This window comes from Channa argus, chromosome 2 (genome assembly GCF_033026475.1).
Source record: "Channa argus isolate prfri chromosome 2, Channa argus male v1.0, whole genome shotgun sequence".
In the NCBI taxonomy this organism is placed as follows: Eukaryota; Metazoa; Chordata; class Actinopteri; order Anabantiformes; family Channidae; genus Channa; species Channa argus.
Genome location: NC_090198.1, coordinates 16,971,204 through 16,989,417, shown reverse-complemented (window position 1 = coordinate 16,989,417; position 18,214 = coordinate 16,971,204). Strand labels below are relative to the sequence as shown.

The 18,214-nt window shown below is 39.6% G+C and overlaps 3 protein-coding genes across 11 annotated transcripts in view; 1 reads left to right on the top strand and 2 right to left on the bottom strand.

The window, feature by feature from the left end:
• Positions 1 to 4,620: 4,620 nt before the first annotated feature.
• Positions 4,621 to 7,758, bottom strand: cyp19a1a (cytochrome P450, family 19, subfamily A, polypeptide 1a). The gene is made up of 9 exons (XM_067495949.1): positions 7,510 to 7,758; positions 7,238 to 7,388; positions 6,978 to 7,132; positions 6,721 to 6,885; positions 6,481 to 6,595; positions 6,273 to 6,384; positions 5,976 to 6,138; positions 5,477 to 5,718; positions 4,621 to 5,247 (listed from the first exon to the last, which is right to left on the bottom strand). Exons 1-9 carry the CDS (start codon positions 7,703 to 7,705, stop codon positions 4,990 to 4,992), a joined length of 1,557 nt encoding a protein of 518 aa, XP_067352050.1. The 5' UTR covers positions 7,706 to 7,758; the 3' UTR covers positions 4,621 to 4,989.
• Positions 7,759 to 11,606: 3,848 nt separating this feature from the next.
• Positions 11,607 to 16,099, top strand: gldn (gliomedin). The gene is made up of 10 exons (XM_067495948.1): positions 11,607 to 12,425; positions 12,945 to 12,996; positions 13,083 to 13,100; positions 13,241 to 13,339; positions 13,906 to 14,007; positions 14,110 to 14,226; positions 14,443 to 14,523; positions 14,598 to 14,723; positions 14,871 to 15,021; positions 15,121 to 16,099. Exons 1-10 carry the CDS (start codon positions 11,880 to 11,882, stop codon positions 15,584 to 15,586), a joined length of 1,758 nt encoding a protein of 585 aa, XP_067352049.1. The 5' UTR covers positions 11,607 to 11,879; the 3' UTR covers positions 15,587 to 16,099.
• Positions 16,093 to 18,214, bottom strand: part of dmxl2 (Dmx-like 2) — a 38,793-nt gene continuing 36,671 nt past the window's right edge. For all 9 annotated transcript variants that reach the window (XM_067495936.1, XM_067495938.1, XM_067495939.1 and 6 more), the window contains one exon: positions 16,093 to 17,996. In XM_067495936.1, the coding sequence (XP_067352037.1) occupies positions 17,787 to 17,996 (210 nt within the window). In that variant the 3' untranslated portion in view covers positions 16,093 to 17,786. The remainder of the gene's footprint in view (positions 17,997 to 18,214) is intronic.

Genomic DNA, 18,214 nt, shown 5'->3' with positions numbered 1-18,214 from the left:
AAAAACACTCCACAAGCCACTAAACAAGACAACATGGCCACGTAGAACACGTTTAAAACCATTCATTAATTTGAATTGGTTTTCAAAAGTGAGGGGGCAGGTGGGTGTGCAGTTGGTGGTCGGACAACAGTTGCAGGATACGCGGTCTCCCAGGTGTGGAGCTGACTGTTGCTCTGCGTGAACACTGGGCACCAGATGGTATTAGCCAGCCTGCCCACTGCTGCCCAAGGCTCACTTCTCTTTGACAATGTGTGCACTTGAGAGGGTGTGCATGTGCACTGTCTTCTGCAATATTGCACTGACGGACGGATATGCCAGCAATCATAACAAGATGAGCAGCTTTGATCCTAGCAATAAAACTGTGTAGTTATTTGACCAGATGAGAAATGTAGAGTCAGTGCACAGAGGCTGTGGGAGCATGAATACAAACATACTTACATTGAGACAGAGGAGCATCAAGTGAGTCTACACTTTCTTTCTTTGATTTGGAGATTACTTTTAACTTTGTCTTTTAAGTGAAAAGGTATAAGAACCCAAACATGAAATTCAAACAGAACATCAGTGTCCTTGTGCACAGTTCAGTCCCTCTGGCCTTTTCATGTGAGCTGGATACAATCACCAGGATCAGCATGTCTATATCGAGGCCCTCAGTAATAGTGGGGTCATTTAGCTTGTAAGTCACTTCGCTTGTGTAACTACAAGCAACTGTCAGATCTACTATGTCTCTACTGAGTAATGCAAATCAACCACACCACAAGCAAAGATCATGAGAGATATATACTACCACAATGTAAAAATATTCCATTAGAAGTAAATGTCCTGTATTTAAAGTCTGAAATGACTAAACAAAGAGATACAGACAGTAACAGGAATAAAATGTGAGTATGAAGTGATAAGTACATTATATAAAGTACATTGGAGTATATATTATCAATCTATTTTCTGCTCCCTCTAGATCATGAGGAGTGAGCTTGGAGAACAATATCTCCCAGCTAACATGTGGCAAGATGTGAAGAATCAGCAGTTTGTCACACACAAACATACAAAAAGCCATTGAAACTTATGTTTATGGCCTCAAGCAATTTAGACTCACCGGTTTAGCCACTGGCACATCTTTGTGCGGGTAAAAGTATAATGAATTGTAAATAAAGTGTTGGTTACACACTTCTAGTGCAAACAGACAAATGGGTGGGGAGAAAAAATATAATAACCCCCCCCCATCGATGTGTGGATTATGTGTACATAACTCTACAGCCACAAATTGAAACCTCCAGGGTGGCTTTCTTTGAGCTGAGGGACTGGAAGAGGAAGAAGGAGAAGAGCTTCCTGTAATGATGGATGCCACTGCTCTCCTCAGATGTTCAAAGAGAAACAAATGAGGTGACTTTGCAAAATGAAATGAAAAAAAAAAACTACACAGTGAAACTTTGCCTTTGATCCAGAGGCTTTACCACCAGAGAAACCTCTGGTCTGCGTTTCTTCAGACAGACAAGCCTCTGATGACACAGTTTCACTCATGTTTTAAGGGGATTGGGGCTATATATTTTGTACTGCTTTCTTGAGATCACCATTTATAAAATAAATATGAAATGTGAAGTTTATGTGGCCACACCACACCACTGAAAAACATTCAGCCAAGCAAATTTCTCACAGCATCATGGAAAACAGCGTCATTGCTAACTGTGCAACCTACATTTCACGTTGACAATGTACTGATAATGTAGAGAGATGAATGTGTTGCCAGTTTACCCTTTCTGGTAGTCGTTGCCATGGAAACCAAGGACCTTTTTTTAATAAGGCAGCAATTCAGCAAGGGACTGAGGCAGAGAGACAATATGGCATTTGAGAATTTTAGAACAATGTTATGTGTGTATGTATCTGTGTGTATCAGTGTATGTGTTTGTGTGTGTGTGTAGCTGATTGTGACAACCAGTTTGGGACAAGTTTGACACTTGAAAACATTTTTGAAAAGTGACAGCTTGAGGGTTAAGACTTTTAGGGTGATGATAGGAATACGGTTCAGATTAGGGCTGGGGGTTAGTCATTTAATGTGATTGATGCTGAGGTTAGGATAATGAACTTGGAAATGCAATATGTTAAGTGACAGCCTCACCAAGATAGAAGCTAATATTTGTGTTTGTGGGTGGAAAACAGCATATAATCAGTCTGATTATCAATCAGAGCATTAGACAGGACAGTCTAAACCTTTTGCTGCAGGGCTCTAACGTAGGAGTTATTTTAAAACCTGTCTGGCCTCCTGCTTCGATAAATCCATCATGCAGCAATAAAAATAAATGGAATGATGGAACCACATATGAAGAAGCATGGCTTTCCTTAAGAGAAAGAACGGACTAAATGTTTTGAAGAAATGCATCATACTCTCCAAGATAAGCTGTTATTACACTGTAAAACTTTAATGCTTCAAGCTAATAAAATGATGGGGTATAGATTTTCAGTATGTACACATGACAATACTGACTATTTTGTTTGATGTAGTCAATCTTAGTGAGTTTTAAAAAGGTGTTTGAAAGTATGGAAACTCTAGAAGAGACTGGACCGATGAAAGTGTAATTACCGTGACAGATACATAGGAAGCCACATTTATTACTCACTTACCCTTTAAAAATATTTCTGCACACAAACCCAGACCACAGTCCACAGTAGTAGACAAGAGGTGAACTGATCTTTTTAGCAGATGCTTGATATCCTACAGTTTGGAGCCAGAGGAATCATTTTAGCTCCAAGGGAACTCTGCATAGAGCTCTGCATGTTTTCTTCTCTACACCACTCAAAATGTTTGTCTTTCTGTTTGTTAATGAAATGTCTACAAAATTGACATATAGTAAAACATTTTTACCGTTAAGACTCACAAGTTATTTTTCAGTGTTGTAAATGGATGACAATGTCAAACCTATTGTTGGTCCACCATCCAACAATGTCGGTCAGTAATACATTACAGTAACATTATTATTATTATTATTATTATTATTATTTAGAGAGGAGTAATGTAGGAAATCATAATTCTCAAACAGCAGTAATATTATAGTTACTAATCCAAGTAATGTCCCATTACTTTATTATCTGGATGCAAAGCGTTAGTTGACATCATGAAAGCTAAGGTTTTTTTGGGTGTAATTGAGTACAAACACGACTCCAATGGCATGCAAAAGAGTCAGAGGCAGGCAAATAGCTTTGTTCATCTCATGACTATTTGTTAAAATTGTAGCTGCTGTAACAAACTGGCCAAATCCTGCAGGAGTACTGCATGATCATGATGCTGCTTAAGCACTGGGTATCTCAGAGGAAGAACTGCTTCTATCCGAAGCTGCCACAGGTTCTGTTTTAGATTTAAATACATTGCACATCTTTTCTTCCTTTTTAGAGTTTTACAGTAATGTAATGAGTAAAGTACTTTTTCAGTCCAGTAATGTAATGACTTTTTAAAGTAGTAATAAATTAAGCTATAAGTAATTGATACCTTTGTTTGAGTAACTTGACTAACACTGTCAACCAAACTTTGTACTATGGACAATAATGTTGACTGAACAAGCCAGTTATAGGATATGTCATAATTAATAGCTCTGATACTTCATTTGGCCTCATCGCTGTCAGTTAAGCCCTTTGTCCTACTCTACAGAGGAGTATTGTAATTCTGTTAAAGTGTAATGACAGAAATAGACAAGGATAGTCAAAAAAAAAAAAAACTGACAAAGCATCACTAGAAGAGCAACAAGTGCATGTGATGCACAGTAACACAGCACCAAGAGATTAATTGGATATTCAACATTTTACTTGCCAGTATTTATCATGTTTACGTACAGGTTTCATGAACAAATTCTCTTTTAGCTACAACACACAATAAACAGCGGAGTCAGAGCTACTGCAGGGATCAGGAGATTATTGTCAAAATGATGCTGAGGTTAATGAGAATACACTGACTGATTCAACATAGCCCAGGAAACCTATGAGGAACTGCCTTTGATAGACACACACACACACACACACACACAGTACAGCTGGTAAACTAGTTGCTGGTGTGGTCAGGTATTGATTAGCCTACCAAGTACTTGTGTTTTTCTCTTCTCATATCACTGTAAACAGCACAAGCAGCTCCCATGTGGTTAGGTGTCAGTGAACCTTAAATTGAGAATCTTTTGCTTTCATTTCACCCTCTTGCATCACTGACAGACAGCTGATGATTGACATCTCTACAGTTACTGCACTGGACAGATAAAAACCTTTTCCTACATGTATGTTTTCTGTCTCTCTTTGTGTGTTTATAGCGAAGAATCAATACAAACTGAAGCATCTGTGTGTGAAATGTATTGGCCTGTTTGCCTCGAGGCAGTGCGATGGAACAGATTGCTTGCTCTATTTAGGCTGTGCTGAAGATAAACACCACACCATTCTGCTATGTGTTGCAGTGCCCTCTCCTGACCAATAGTGACAAATACAAAGCAAGGATACAAGTTGGTGATCTCAGTCTAACATACATAGATGATTCCTGCTCCTTTATTTGCAGATTTTCAGAGTTGGTATAAATGTAAAAAAACAACAACATATTGATAAAACTGCTTTTATTTATAAAAATACACTTTATTTATGTCTTTCATGCTGCTAATAGTAATGAAAAAAGCATATCATTTGACAATTGTTTTAAAAATGAAAAACAGTTTTTAAATAACAGAATAAAGGGATTTTTACACTGATAACCAGTTTCTTACATGTAAAATAAAAGATGTTCTTAGTCTGAAACCATTACATTCAAAACATCCAAGTGAAGGCAACAAAACACAATATTGGCACAATAAATTACATTTGCTTTAGTATTAGGATGTCTGAACGTACATTTCATCGTACACATATTATTTGAATATACACAAAAATATGAAACATTAGCTTAGCTTAACAATAATGAAAGCTGTAGTAATGGAGATTATAATGGATGTCCTTTGCATAAATGTATAGATGCAACATCAGGTCAGTATCTCACCATGTGGACTCGCTACTTCTCTGTCTGGGTAAGAATCTCATGCTGAGGTGTTCAGCCTCCTGGTGATGCTCTACAGGCTGCTGGGAGAGGTTGTTTGTCTGTGGGAGGCAGTCCAGGGTCAAACCCTTATGGAGGCAAACTGAGTACCGGGAGAGCAATGTCACCAGGATGGATTTCATCATCACCATGGCGATATGCTTGCCAACACAGGATCGGGGGCCTGAACCGAATGGCTGGAAGTAACGACGAGGGGTCTGGTGGAGGTCAGAGGGTGGTGCAGATGTCAGGAGAAATGTAACACAGTGAAAACATGCTTCAAATAACCACAACAGCTGTAAAGTAAATATTCATGCCTTAAAGAAAATTAAAAAAGCTTAGGTCAACTTTAGGGAGAAGTAGCCAATTAATCTGCATCGTTGGGTCTGTGGCAGTGGTTAGGTGTTGTAAGCCACAAATAATCCATCAACTGTGATCTTAACTTACATTTTTTTCAAAGTTCTCCAGACTGAATTCGTTTTGTTTGAGAAAAAACTCTGTCCGGTGCATTCGGCCAGTATTGAGGATGATATTTGTGCCTTTTGGGACCCTGTAGCCATCTATGATGTCATCAGACAGGGCTCGGCGCATGGTGATGTCCACTACAGGGTGGAAGCGCAAGCATTCATTGATGAAGCTCTCCAGCATCTGCAACCTCTGAAGGTGTTCGTTCTGAAGTTGTCTTTGACCTGTAGAGGCAATGTCATATAGTCAGTTTATTAGGTACACCTATTTGTACACCTAGCTGTTTGGACGATATGTTTTGTCATGCTGAAATGTGTTGTGTTGTACAGAGAGGTGTGTCTGCTCTACTTTGAAAAATAACAGCAGATGAGGTTAATACATTTAACTGCTTCTAATCTTTCTAATCTCTGAAATTAACATTGATAATGAGAATTCAATGTCTACAATGTTTTATTAGTATCAGTGTCTCCCACCTCCTTACCTACAACTGTGTCTATCTCCTGTAGCAGCTGCAACTCCACATCTGGATTCTGTTTGAGAAGCAGCAGCATGAAATAGAGGCTGATGGACAGAGTGTCCGGTGCTGCAATCACCATCTCCAACACACACTGCCTCACATCCTCAGCAGACAGCTCGCTGTGGTTCTGAAAAGACACGTACACGTAAAAAAGCTGAGTGGCTTCACGTGGCATAAAACGGTTTGCTCAAAAAATAGTATGAACGTGAAGAGCTGAGTATTTGCACATAGAAATGGCAGCAGATTTGTTCTCAGACTAACCTGTGCAAATATCAGCTCAGCGGTAAAGTTTATGTTGTCCAGTTTATCGGCCTGCTCCATTTCTCTTCTCTTCTGTTCTACAAGGCTCTCTATGGCATCCTGCAGCTCCTGGCTGTAAGATAACAAATACATAAGACTTGAGAAAAGAACCCAACCATATCACCTCATGGTGAGCTTTTATGAGAAGAGCGTGATAAAAGTGACTCACGCAGTTTTTCTGTGCCTTTGTTGAATCCAGTCACACTTGAAGTAGATGTCTGGTTTGATCAGCACATTCTGCCATGTTTCAAAATACTTCTGAATCTTCATCAGCAGCTCTTTCTCTGCACACAAACATATCAAGAGCACAACATGGCAGTAGGATGCATCGACTGTCCTAAACACATATCTTGGTTTATAACTGCATGATGACATTCATTAAATAAGGAATTTCTTCAGGCTTTCTTACCATCGACAGGTACACCCAGGAAGAGTCTGTTGGAGATGTCGATCACGGTGCAGCGCAGCAAACTAAGGACATCCACATGATTCAAACTGCCCAGCTTGTCCAGGTGAGTTTGCATGGAGGAGACACAGACTTCCACTGTCTGCTGCAACCCTGGACCTGTGAGTGCTGACACAGGAAGTGGTTGAGTTGAATCCAATATTTGGAATCTAAAACCAGAATCAGTAATCACTAATTCTGCACAGCTGTTAAAATCTCACCTTTGGTGAAATAGGTGCGTATTTTTTTCCACATAACTACATTGTTGTTAAATATGATGCCTCTCTCATTCATGCCAATGCAGCTGAGTCCCTGTTTGCTCCCAAAACGGCAAGTGTATTGTCCATTTTTCAGTACATGGTGCACTGCTGATGATCTTATGGCAAAATAAACAAGCAAAATATAAGCTTCAGTTGATCATTTAACACTTGGATTGACGGTTTAGTCATTTTATTAATCACTATGAATAGAGACAACCAACCTGCTGATTACGAGGGTCTCCTCTCCATTGATCCAGACTCTGACAATATCTCCGTACTTGTTGTTGTAGTAGTTGCTGGCAGTGCCTAAACCAGTCCACATGAATCTCACATATGACAGAATTGGCCCCAAACCCAGACAAAAGGAAGGACCTGTTGTTGTAAATGACGGCAAATGTATCTCAGCTTATACCAAATTCAGTGATGACATAAAATAGTAAAATAACTGGCATCAACACAAAGAAAGAAACTGCAAGTGTCCACTAAATCCTACCTGGAACATTGTTCTTGTCTGTGTGGCTCCAGGCGAACAGCAGCAGACAAACAAGCAGTATCAGTGTCCGGGTTGCTATGGAAATGCCTGGTGATTCAACCGTAGTGGTGTTCAAAGAAACAGAGACCAGGTCTGCTTCTATAGCTTTCAAACCTACAGGAGTCATGGCCCGTTCACAAGCAGAGATCAGATCCATAAGGAGGGAGACTTGACACAATCTACACACAACTTCAGAGACCCAACAAGCAATCCAACCGATGCAGTGAGGCTTTTCTCTTTATAGGCAGTCAGCGCTGGTTAAGAGCCAGGTCAGGGTAACGCAAAAGCCACAACAGAGTGGGAAAATTGTAAACAATACTCTTGTAACCTTGAGATGTTAGGTTTGTGCCTGCACTCTTGAAGGAATGGGATTTAATTTAGTGTATTTGACATTTTGGTGATATGAGGCAAGTATAAATCCTCCTTTCAACATCAAAAGAACTGCGCTGGAAATCCTACAACAGAGCACCTGGCCTGTGAAAGCAAGGAAAAATTGGTGTTATTATTTTAATTATTAGCTTTATCTGTCCCATAAGATTAAATTCTCCATTCTTTGACACTCCTGTTTTCCTTCATTTTCTTTATATAAAACAAGACAAATGAACATTTTTGCTGTATTTTTTAAATAATTGATACAGCAACACCCATTACAATCCCTTTAAAAGTTTACTTTTGATGATCATTTTGAATTTCCTCCATCAGACTACCAGTAGATGGAAGAGCAGAGCTACTGGCATCTTTAGATTTCCTGCAATAAAACTTTACGAACAAAATAATACTGTATGCACATCAGTGGCAGCCGTTGCGTTTTCTCTGTGGTGTGGTGGGACTGTACTGTACCACTAAACACCACACATTACCTGAAGAGCAGTTGATATTTGAAAGACCATTGAAAGTATTTTCTATTATTATATATAAATGTAATATTATATAATTTGAGATTTCATCTGTGGACCTTTTGTGTGACAGACACATTTTATTCCAAACTCCTAAGGTGTGTTTAGTCTATTTTTTGTTATGTGACAGAGTGCTCACTGTGCGCCTTTGTTCCATTTATTAATAAATTCTGTATAAAGGAACTCTGTGAATTCACTCACCGCCCACGTTCGAATCCAAGAATGTGCACTGGTGAAATGCCTGACTGTGCGCAGGGACCCAGCCTCAATAACGATGCCCTGTATGATGGCTTTAGACCTAGATTGTTCTGCATGATTAAACAGAGACAAGGCCGGTTTCTCCCCCAGAAAAACAGAAGTTAATGTAAGCTCGTCTCTGAGTGTTGTTTTGTGGTCAACCACATCTTTGTCTCCGCCACGTCTATGGGGATTTGTGCTGAAGTGAACAACTCCAATTATTAGGAAGCTGAAGAGAAGGAGCTGAATGTCAGAACATGTCTGAATGTCATTATCTTCTTTTTAACATTTAAATTGAACATTTAAATGCATTACCCTACTAACATCCTTGTTGCTTATAGAAAAGAGAAGCAGTATTGAGGAGCTTTGAATTTTGGCCTTTTCACTTTGTGTTATGTGACCTGCCTAAACAATTTTGGGGAAATGATCCCACGATTCAGTTTTGAAGGGATGTTGCACACTTGTCAGAGAGATTTGGTAGGAGTCAGAAGATGAACTGTCTCCCCCGTCTCCTCTCTCACAAATCACTGGGAGCTAGTGTATGTCATCTTTACTGTTTGTTTACAAACACACTTATTCAAGAAACTTATATAACTTATAAAATTTTCAGTTTTACCATTATGTAAATAATTAATATCTTTTGTTTTATTTTCATCTTTTGTTGTTTCACTAAAATGTATCATTGAACTAGAAATTTAAATTGTGCATTTTTGTAGTGTGAGAAGGAAAATAAAAGGTCTCTGAGTTTCTTTGGTTAGGAGAAGACCAACTGTGTGGTGGGAGGATAAGGTTTTTGGAAAGACACGTCAGAACATTTGGCTGTCCTTGCCCCAGAGCAGCAGGACAGACATGGACCTCTCAGCCCTGTGGCAAGACAAGAGATAAGACTGCTTTCCCAGCACCTGCATTTCTTGAAGGAAGAACCAGAACCTGAAAATGTCAATAAGTGACCAGAGGTGGTCAGAGGTGGACCAGATGTTGTGGGCATGCTGACCTACATTGACAAACATTGTGGTGTAAAACCATCGTGTAGTTTACTTTCTCCTACAGTAATGTGAGCACTTCAGTGTGAGGAATGATTGCGTCTCTCCCCTTTTGTTTTTAGTTTCAGCTGAGCTCATAGTACAGAGAAGGAGAAACAACAGAGGAATGAGCTCAGTGCTTTTCAGACTGCATTGACACAGCTGCTGGAGCAATTCAAGCTGCCCAACACCTGGGTGTCAATGACCTAAAGCCTCAGGTAGAAGCACAAACTTGTACCTAACAGTAACATGGCATCATTTCCTGCCACGTTTTTTGTGCGTGTGTGTGTGTGTGTGTGTGTGTGTGTGTGTATGTGTGTGTACCTATGCAATAGTGAACCTCCCTGTTAGTGGCAGTTTGTTCATATATAGTAAGACATTGTAGCCATGATATATTTTTTGTTTTTTATTTCTCTCTTTGGAGGCAAAGCATCCTTGAGAGAAATCAGTTTTGATGCTCCAGGACAAATAGCAACAAATGACGAGAGGATAAACCCACCACCTTGAAACTTCTTAATCTTCCTGTTCTTACTTTGTCGTTCCATTTAAAGAATTTACAATAATTCACCCATTAATAAATAAGCCATTTTAGTCTTCTAGTCACTTCACCACATTATTTTAGAAGACTCAAGAAGACTACAGTGAAATAGGGACAGGGAGGGAGGGGGTTATTTGTTGGAAAATTAAGTGGTCAATTAATTAGTCAAGTAGTTGATTTTTTAAGTATATATTGAAATATTTGGAAGACTGGCATCAAATTTGAATGGAGCATTACACTGTAGAAACATGTTTCAGCAATTTACAAATCGGTGCATTTTCTTTTGTTTATATTCTACATAAGCTCAAGTAAATATTGCAAGAGGTCTTTTCAGACATATAGAAAGTATAATGCTATACAACACAGAGTACAACACTACATAACTGTTGGTAGAAAAATATCTCAGAGCAAGTTGAAGTTGTTGTTGCACATTCAGAATTTGTATGTGTGTGTGTGTGTGTGTGTGTGTGTGTGTGTGTGTGTGTGTGTGTGTGTGTGTGTGTGTGTGTGTGTGTGTGTGTGTGTGTACACATGCATAAAGTTATATGGTGAATTACATGGCTAAAGAGCATTTAGGTCAGCTACATAGATCCAGCAATGCTCCATAGAGGCCAATTAACTGACTAGTAGAAATGTAATTTGTTGGTAGATAACAGAAAATGAGCCTCCATTTACATTTAAGTCAAAGGAGTGAACAATGACTCAAATGTCTGGAGTGGATTATTCATCTAGTGAACTGTAATTCTGTCTGGTGAAATGTCACCTCCGTGGCTCAAATGAAAAGCAATGGAAATGGGTCATTGTTGCAGTTGGTGGGTGGAAGCTGTGAGGATGTGACAAGAACCAGCAGTAGGGGGGAGGGAGGCTACAGGAGTTGGAGAAGACAGGGTAGGAATCAACATAGTGGAAAGTATGACGATGATAACACGTTGTGATGTGATATATTTTCTTTTTTCTTTTAATATTTAAAATAATAACAATAACTTTAATGTGTAAACACACTGTACTGAATGTAAACATCAGTCACCAGCTAGATTGTCTGATGTAGTGTATGCTTCATGTGTTATGTATGTGAGCTCTTTTGTGTGTACATCATACATGTCTGTGTGTGATATCAGTCTGCCCACGGCGGTGGAGTAGAATGGGTTGTACTGAATATAAATCAGGTGACTGAACAGGCCATGGTTTCTTCCCAGACAAGCCCAAAAGATTGTGTAATGCCCACTCCTACATTACTGTTTTGCACTCTCACACACACACACACACACACACACACACACACACACACACACACACACACACACACACACACACGCACACACACACACACACACCCTTTTCTCCACTTAGCCAACACCACAACAAGCACTGTATTTACCAGTCTGCCTTCAGATAGACCACCCGTGTGGAGTGCAGAGACTGAAGCTGACTGGACTCTATTTGGAGCTTTCAAAAAATCTGAACAGGACCTTGAATTTCAGCTAAGCACTTGGATTAATTTGGTTTTAGTGAGTTTGTTTAGCTTGTTAGTGTGCATCAGCTTTGAATACAAGATCATAAAAGGTGGACTTTCTCTGTCTTGTTAATACTTTAGCCTTGTGTATTCACTGCTGTATCAAATATTTTATCCCTCTGCGAATGCTGAGGTTGGTAGGTGACCCTCAGAAAGGAGGCAGTGAAGTGGTAACCATGTGGATCCCAACACCGAGCATGACTCTTCCTCAGAAGATTGTGCTATATGGCACATGTGTTGTGGCACTGATGAACTCTGTGGGCCTTGTCGTGCTTTTGCTCCAGCAGAATCAACAACGTGCCTGGCTGAATCAGACCGAGGCAAGACTGACGGAGGTGGAGCAGAGTTCAGTGGTAGAGTTCTTTCAGGAGGTGCCAAGGGGAGTGGCGGAAAAGCAAGCGAGTCTGGGGGAACATCCGCAGTACCAGTACCAGTACTCCAGGAACAAGAGGAGTGAAGATCTGGAGAAGGAGCTGCAGCAGGAGCTGCTGGAGCTTCAACAGGAGGAGGGACAAGGGCTCCATCATACAGAGGTCAGCCAGGAGGTGGAGGAGCAAACAGAGAAGAAAACTAACCATGAGGTGAAACACAAGCACCGACATAGCCAGAGTTACCACAAGGCACACGTGCAGGACGACATGATGATGATGATGACTTACTCCATGGTCCCGGTGAGCTGACATACCTGCAGGTAGACCTTATGTGATAGAGAGGAGGAAGAGCAGGCAAATTAATACCTACTCTATACACAGTGTAAATATATATACAGGCCTGTTATTTCAGGTCAATTTCATGGTGCATGTTACATTGACTAGAGTACATTGACTAGAGTTATTATTTAATGACAATCAAGATTGTTAAACACAACAAAAAACACTCAGTTCAAGAAATGTGATGTGATGATTCATATTAAACATAAGAGTTGCAAAAATAACATGATTCTTATACATTTTACCATCATTATTACTACTCTTAAACTGTAATATATGTTAAAACACAGGCATTCTGATACATCTGTATTTGACTGAGAATATTTCTACTTACTTTAATTTTATAATGTAATAATTATAATGTGTATTGCCCAAAACATATTTTGCTCTAGGGCCCTATATAGTTGGTTAATTTGGCCTTTCTGCTAAAATGTAATCCTTATTTTATGCATATCTTTGAAATTTTCTCTTTCTCTTCAGATAAAACTGTTAATTGACATTTGCAACAGCACAAAGGGAGTCTGTATAGCTGGTATGTCATACTCATAGTTTAAACTATTTAAACACATTTGAAATATCACTTATTGTTCTCTAACATCCTCACATTTTCTGTTGCAGGACCTCCAGGACCACCTGGTGAGTGAACCGTTTACTTTGGTTCTACATGTAAAACGTAACCATACTGTGCGTCTCCTTTGCGGTTCAGTGACCCATATTCTTTCTGAATACGTTTTTTACATTCAATCCATTGTGAAGATTTTTTTGTGTTACGGTAGGTTTGCCTGGTGTGGACGGTTTGCCTGGCCACAATGGGACTGATGGCATCCCAGGAGTGAATGGACTGCCCGGGGCTGATGGGAAACGAGGAAAAAGAGGTAAGGAAAAAGTGAGGCTCTATTGTGTTTTTGCTCGCCATCCGTTTTTACGAGTGCCTCGGGGAGTGTTGCCTATTTCAGCGAAGGACTACTGGTAAAATGTAACAGTAACAGACAGAGTTGTGACCTGTGAATAAAAATACCCACAATACAACAGTCCCTTCAATTATGTACAAAAAAAAGACAAGATTGAAAACATACAAACACACACACTTTTCTGATCTACGCCTGTTTCAAAATGACTTCAGGGTTTTTAGCCAGTAGACTCTGTGTGGAATTCATAAATGATTCATACATTCATAAATGACAACAATGTTGAAACAGCTCACTTTCTCTGACATTCTCAGCTAATATTATTCACCCCTGTGGTTTTGGGCTTCGGCTGAATGAACCGGGAAAATGTCTTCCTGTATTCTCCCACTTCACTCTGTTCTCCTCCACAGTGGATGACATGATTCACCACAGCAAGTCAATAGAGTCATTCAGGGTTTTAACAACGGGACAAAGCAGATTGAGGCTATGAATGCAATCTTGGAGTTATTGAACAGCTATTATGTTCTCCACAGGGCTGCCAGGTGAGAAAGGAGAACCCGGTGAAAAAGGAGAGCGAGGAGACCACGGTCCACCTGGAGAAAAGGGTCAACCATCCAACGATGTCATTATTGAGGGCATGTAGAGATCTACTAACTTGTTTTGATCCTAAATAAAATTTCCCCACAAAAATCTTGTATCCAGAAAATTTTAATGTTGTCTGCTCTTTCTTGGTATAGGGCCTCCGGGTCCTCCTGGCCCACCAGGACCTCCTGGGCCCATAGGTCCTCCTGGCCCTCAAGGGCCCCCCAGAACAAGGCATCAAAGAGCCCACCTTCAAGCAGGTCAGACTTTAGGTAAGATGCATTTATGACCAACATCAAAATTTGCCACTGAAAAGAATAGAAAAGAATAGCAAAACAATCCAAACACAAGCGTCATTCATATCAACCTGTTCTGTAGCGTTCAGTGATATCAAACAATATCTCCCCCAGCCATCAGCATATCATAGATGTTGAAATTCACCTTTTTTTGTGAGTGAGTATAACATAAGAGGACATTCTTCTTAACAGGGATGTTGCACGTAATTCCCAATGATGAAACGTCATCTGTCAAGGAGGCAGTGAAACTACATGAGAAGCCTGCTAAGAATGGTGTGTTTTCAGCGAAGATTCAGCGAAGTTGTAGACAAGTGAGCATTTGAGCTAATTATTTTGTTTTCCTTCAGAATGCCTGATTAAGTCTTTAATCAACCCCAGAAATGTGTCAAAGATGGAAAACACGTTTGGCGCATGGATGAAAGACACAGCTCTGTTGAATGATGAGCGAATATGGGTGGCAGAACACTTTTCTGGTAGGTTGGTTAAGAATTGTTACCTTGGATATTTACTGAACATAGCATTTACTCTTTTTATTTTACCCCAAGTCAAGGATTTGTCTAATAAGTTCACATAATGTTCCTTTAGCAGTTAGTATTAAAATATTGCCTGTTGCTTTTTAGGTCGTATGGTAAAGGAGTTTAAAAATATTGCCTCCTTTCAAAACAACATCAGTGAGACTGTGGATGTTGGAAAGTTCTACCACGGCTGTGGCCACATTGTTCACAACGGTTCCTTCTATTACCATATTGGTAGTACTTCCAGCATTGCTAGGTAATTAAAATTACAGTGTGATGCATGTTATTTGCTATACAGCTGTTTTCATGTGATTCATTCCCTTCAGGTAACAACTCGCTCCTTATTTGTTCACAGATTTGACTTTCACACCAAGAAGCTTCACACTCTTACTGTGGAAAACGCTTTGTACCACAAGCTTGAATATCTGCTCCACAACTCCAAGACCTACTTCAAACTGGCGGCAGATGAGAACGGCTTGTGGCTGATCTTTGCCTCCGGCATAGATGAGAGCATCATGGTGGCCCAGCTGGACCAGAAGACCTTCTCAGTCACATCCTATGTAAACACCACCTACCCTCGCAGCAAGGCTGGCAACGCTTTCGTTGCCTGTGGTGTTCTGTATGTTACGGACACCAAAGACACCAGAGTCACTTTTGCTTTTGACCTGCTTAAGGGAAAGCCAGTCAATGTCACTTTCGACCTTAGGTCTCCAGGAGGAGTACTGGCAATGCTCTCCTACAGCCCCAAGGACAGGCACCTCTACGTGTGGGACCACAGCTACATCAGGGTCTATGTTGTCCACTTTATCTCTGATGAGTAAAAAACATACCGAACACGACAGACAATATAATTTACAGCACACATAATTTAAAGCATATAGTGAGAGCAAAATACCTGCTGACTACAATTTACTATGGAACTTGATCATATGTAAGTTTTCAAAAAACATGTAGACAACACAGTTTCAATGTTGTTGAGCTGTAGAGTATTTCTGTTACATGTAGTCAGTTGTTAAAATTTGTTTTATTTATTTAATGTAAAATTGTCCGAAATGGTTACTTCTTGTTTAGATCCTGGTGACAATGTAAATGGAGTCACAAATGGTGTGAAAATATTTGGTCATTTTTAAATCCAACAATGCTTGATTTATACAAATTGTTTACATAAAGTTTTTGTGGTTATCTGCAATGTAAGGTAATATTTGTTGTTTGCATGACTATTTTCCTTTATGTAATTTTATATAGATGTAAAACTTCCCCCAAAACAGCATGGTCCTTGGTCACTTCATCCTGACAGAAAATTAAAAACAGCGCCAAATCAACCTGATGAAATAAAAAGAATTTATTCTCTTTACAAAGGAAAAACTCTGATCATGACCTATTCTCTCACACATCTCCAGGCTTAAGTGCATAATAATGGTCTACCCATGATATTGTCTTCGTAAGCATTATTGCATGCACACATGCACGCACACACACACACACACACACACGCCAAACACAGGAAGCACCATTGGCAAAATATAGTTACATACAGTAAACAGCTTGAGCAGAAAGAGAGAGAAACACAAATCTCTTTAATAAATACCATACATACATTTAACAAAAGTTACAACTAATCCGGTGGTATGATAAAAACCAAAAATAAAGAAATGCTTTCATGTTTGTACAAGCTGTTGTGATATTTCATATATATATATATATTTATATAATTTATATATTAAAACTATTTCAAACAATTTACTACTAGGCCAAATAAAGCCAGACATTCATTTGTATATAACAGTTTCTTCTTCAATAACCTATTTATTTGAAATAAACTTTTAGTGTCTCCAGTATTTGAGTGCAAATATCTATTCCTTATGGATGACAGTAAAAACTAGCAAGGTAACACACACTTACATACAGCAGACTGTGTTGCACATCTCCCAGTCAGGTACAGTAAAACCCCTTACATTCCTAAAATAAAAGGCAATAAGTTAGTTTAGGTTTACAAAGGAATGTTCAACCAAACAAACACAAACATTTAAATATAGTAAATAAAAAACCAAACAAAAAAATAAATAAAAACAAATTCAAGAATATCTTGTGCAAAACCAGAAGTAAATCTTTGTGTTTCTTGCTCTGGGTGAGTGGGGGGCTTTTTCAGTTAGGACCAGACAGATGGAAACATTGAAATCACAGTTACAGAAGTAAAACACATCATCTTCCAAACAAGAATGTTCTAGCAGTGAGTCTGCCACGCAAACAGGCATTTGAGGGCAGGTGGGTGGGCCGGTGCACGGACGGCAAACACTTTGCAGCCAAACCAGTTTAGGCTGAGCTCAACCAGAAAAGGCCGGAGTGAGTGATGGGCAGCCAGTGAAACAGGGGTATGGAGGTGTTACTATTGGAGCAATTCACCATCAACTCCTCCATTAGGGCTGGGAAAAGCCAGGCAAAAAGGCAGGGAGCGTAAAACCACTAAAACAAAATGCAGATTCCAACAACTTGATTCACACTGGAAACCACTGACTTAATAACTAACCACAGTGCTGGTTACAGTAGATGCTAAGAGAGTTCAGCTGTGGGCACAAAATGACAACAGTTACACACTTTTTAAATTTTTGCTTGAGAACTTTTACAGAGCACTATCGATAGACCTGTGATTGCACCGCGTAACGAGAACAGGACATGCATAGCTTTCCTATGGACACACTCTAAGAGTAGAGAGATTCTTTAATAAAATTACAATTACAAATGTAGCTTTAAAATCAAGTATGATACCTTTTGCTTGTAACTTTGCTTTCAGCCTTTAGGGAATAACTAATCATATTTGCAGCTCCATTTGTCATTGTGGATATGATTTAAATCAACAGTAAACACTGCACACTCTGAAAGATACCAAAAGCATAGAGATCTTTTGACTAACTCTTCCCCTTTCAATTATACCATTAATGCCTAGTGGGTGTTAAACAAGCGTTTCGTGTTTTTGTCTTTCAGACTTTTTCTTCTTTGAATCTTCAGAAGTGGAAGTAGGCATTACAGGGTGTCAACCAAACTGTTGGGGATATTGTAGCGGTCAGGGAGGACCCTCATTTTCAGGGTGCCGTCTGCTCCACAGGTGAAGATGCGATTATTGGGCTGTGTCTCCACCTGCATCACACCGGCACCGATGTTGCGAAAGATGGACTGCTTGGCATGTTCGTTGCTAAAAGAATGCATGAGCCCGTGGCCGGCTAACTTCCACACCTATAGTGAAGAAAACATCCGAGGACAAGAGTTTAGTTCATTAAATCATATGAAACAAATAACTAAACCTATTACGTTTAAGTAGAAATATGCTTTAAATTTTATTGTGGAGAGGTGCTGTCAACCCTTCATGTAGAGTCAGACTTACAGAACAGCACTGGCAGCAATGCAGAGATGTTCTTCTCTAAATTCTCAAATTTTTGAAATAGGCTCACTTT

Bases quoted from the DNA above. Each gene is read 5' to 3' on its own strand.
- cyp19a1a (XM_067495949.1), bottom strand. From the start codon at position 7,705: ATGGATCTGATCTCTGCTTGTGAACGGGCCATGACTCCTGTAGGTTTG. The intron at 6,596-6,720 runs GTAAGAAAGCCT...GTTTGTGTGCAG, and splicing joins CCTGGGTGTACCTGTCGATG to AGAAAGAGCTGCTGATGAAG. The intron at 5,248-5,476 runs GTAAGTTAAGAT...GACCTCCACCAG, and splicing joins TGGAGAACTTTGAAAAAAAT to ACCCCTCGTCGTTACTTCCA.
- gldn (XM_067495948.1), top strand. From the start codon at position 11,880: ATGCTGAGGTTGGTAGGTGACCCTCAGAAAGGAGGCAGTGAAGTGGTA. The intron at 14,008-14,109 runs GCATGTAGAGAT...TTCTTGGTATAG, and splicing joins CAACGATGTCATTATTGAGG to GGCCTCCGGGTCCTCCTGGC. The intron at 14,227-14,442 runs GTAAGATGCATT...TCTTCTTAACAG, and splicing joins TCAAGCAGGTCAGACTTTAG to GGATGTTGCACGTAATTCCC.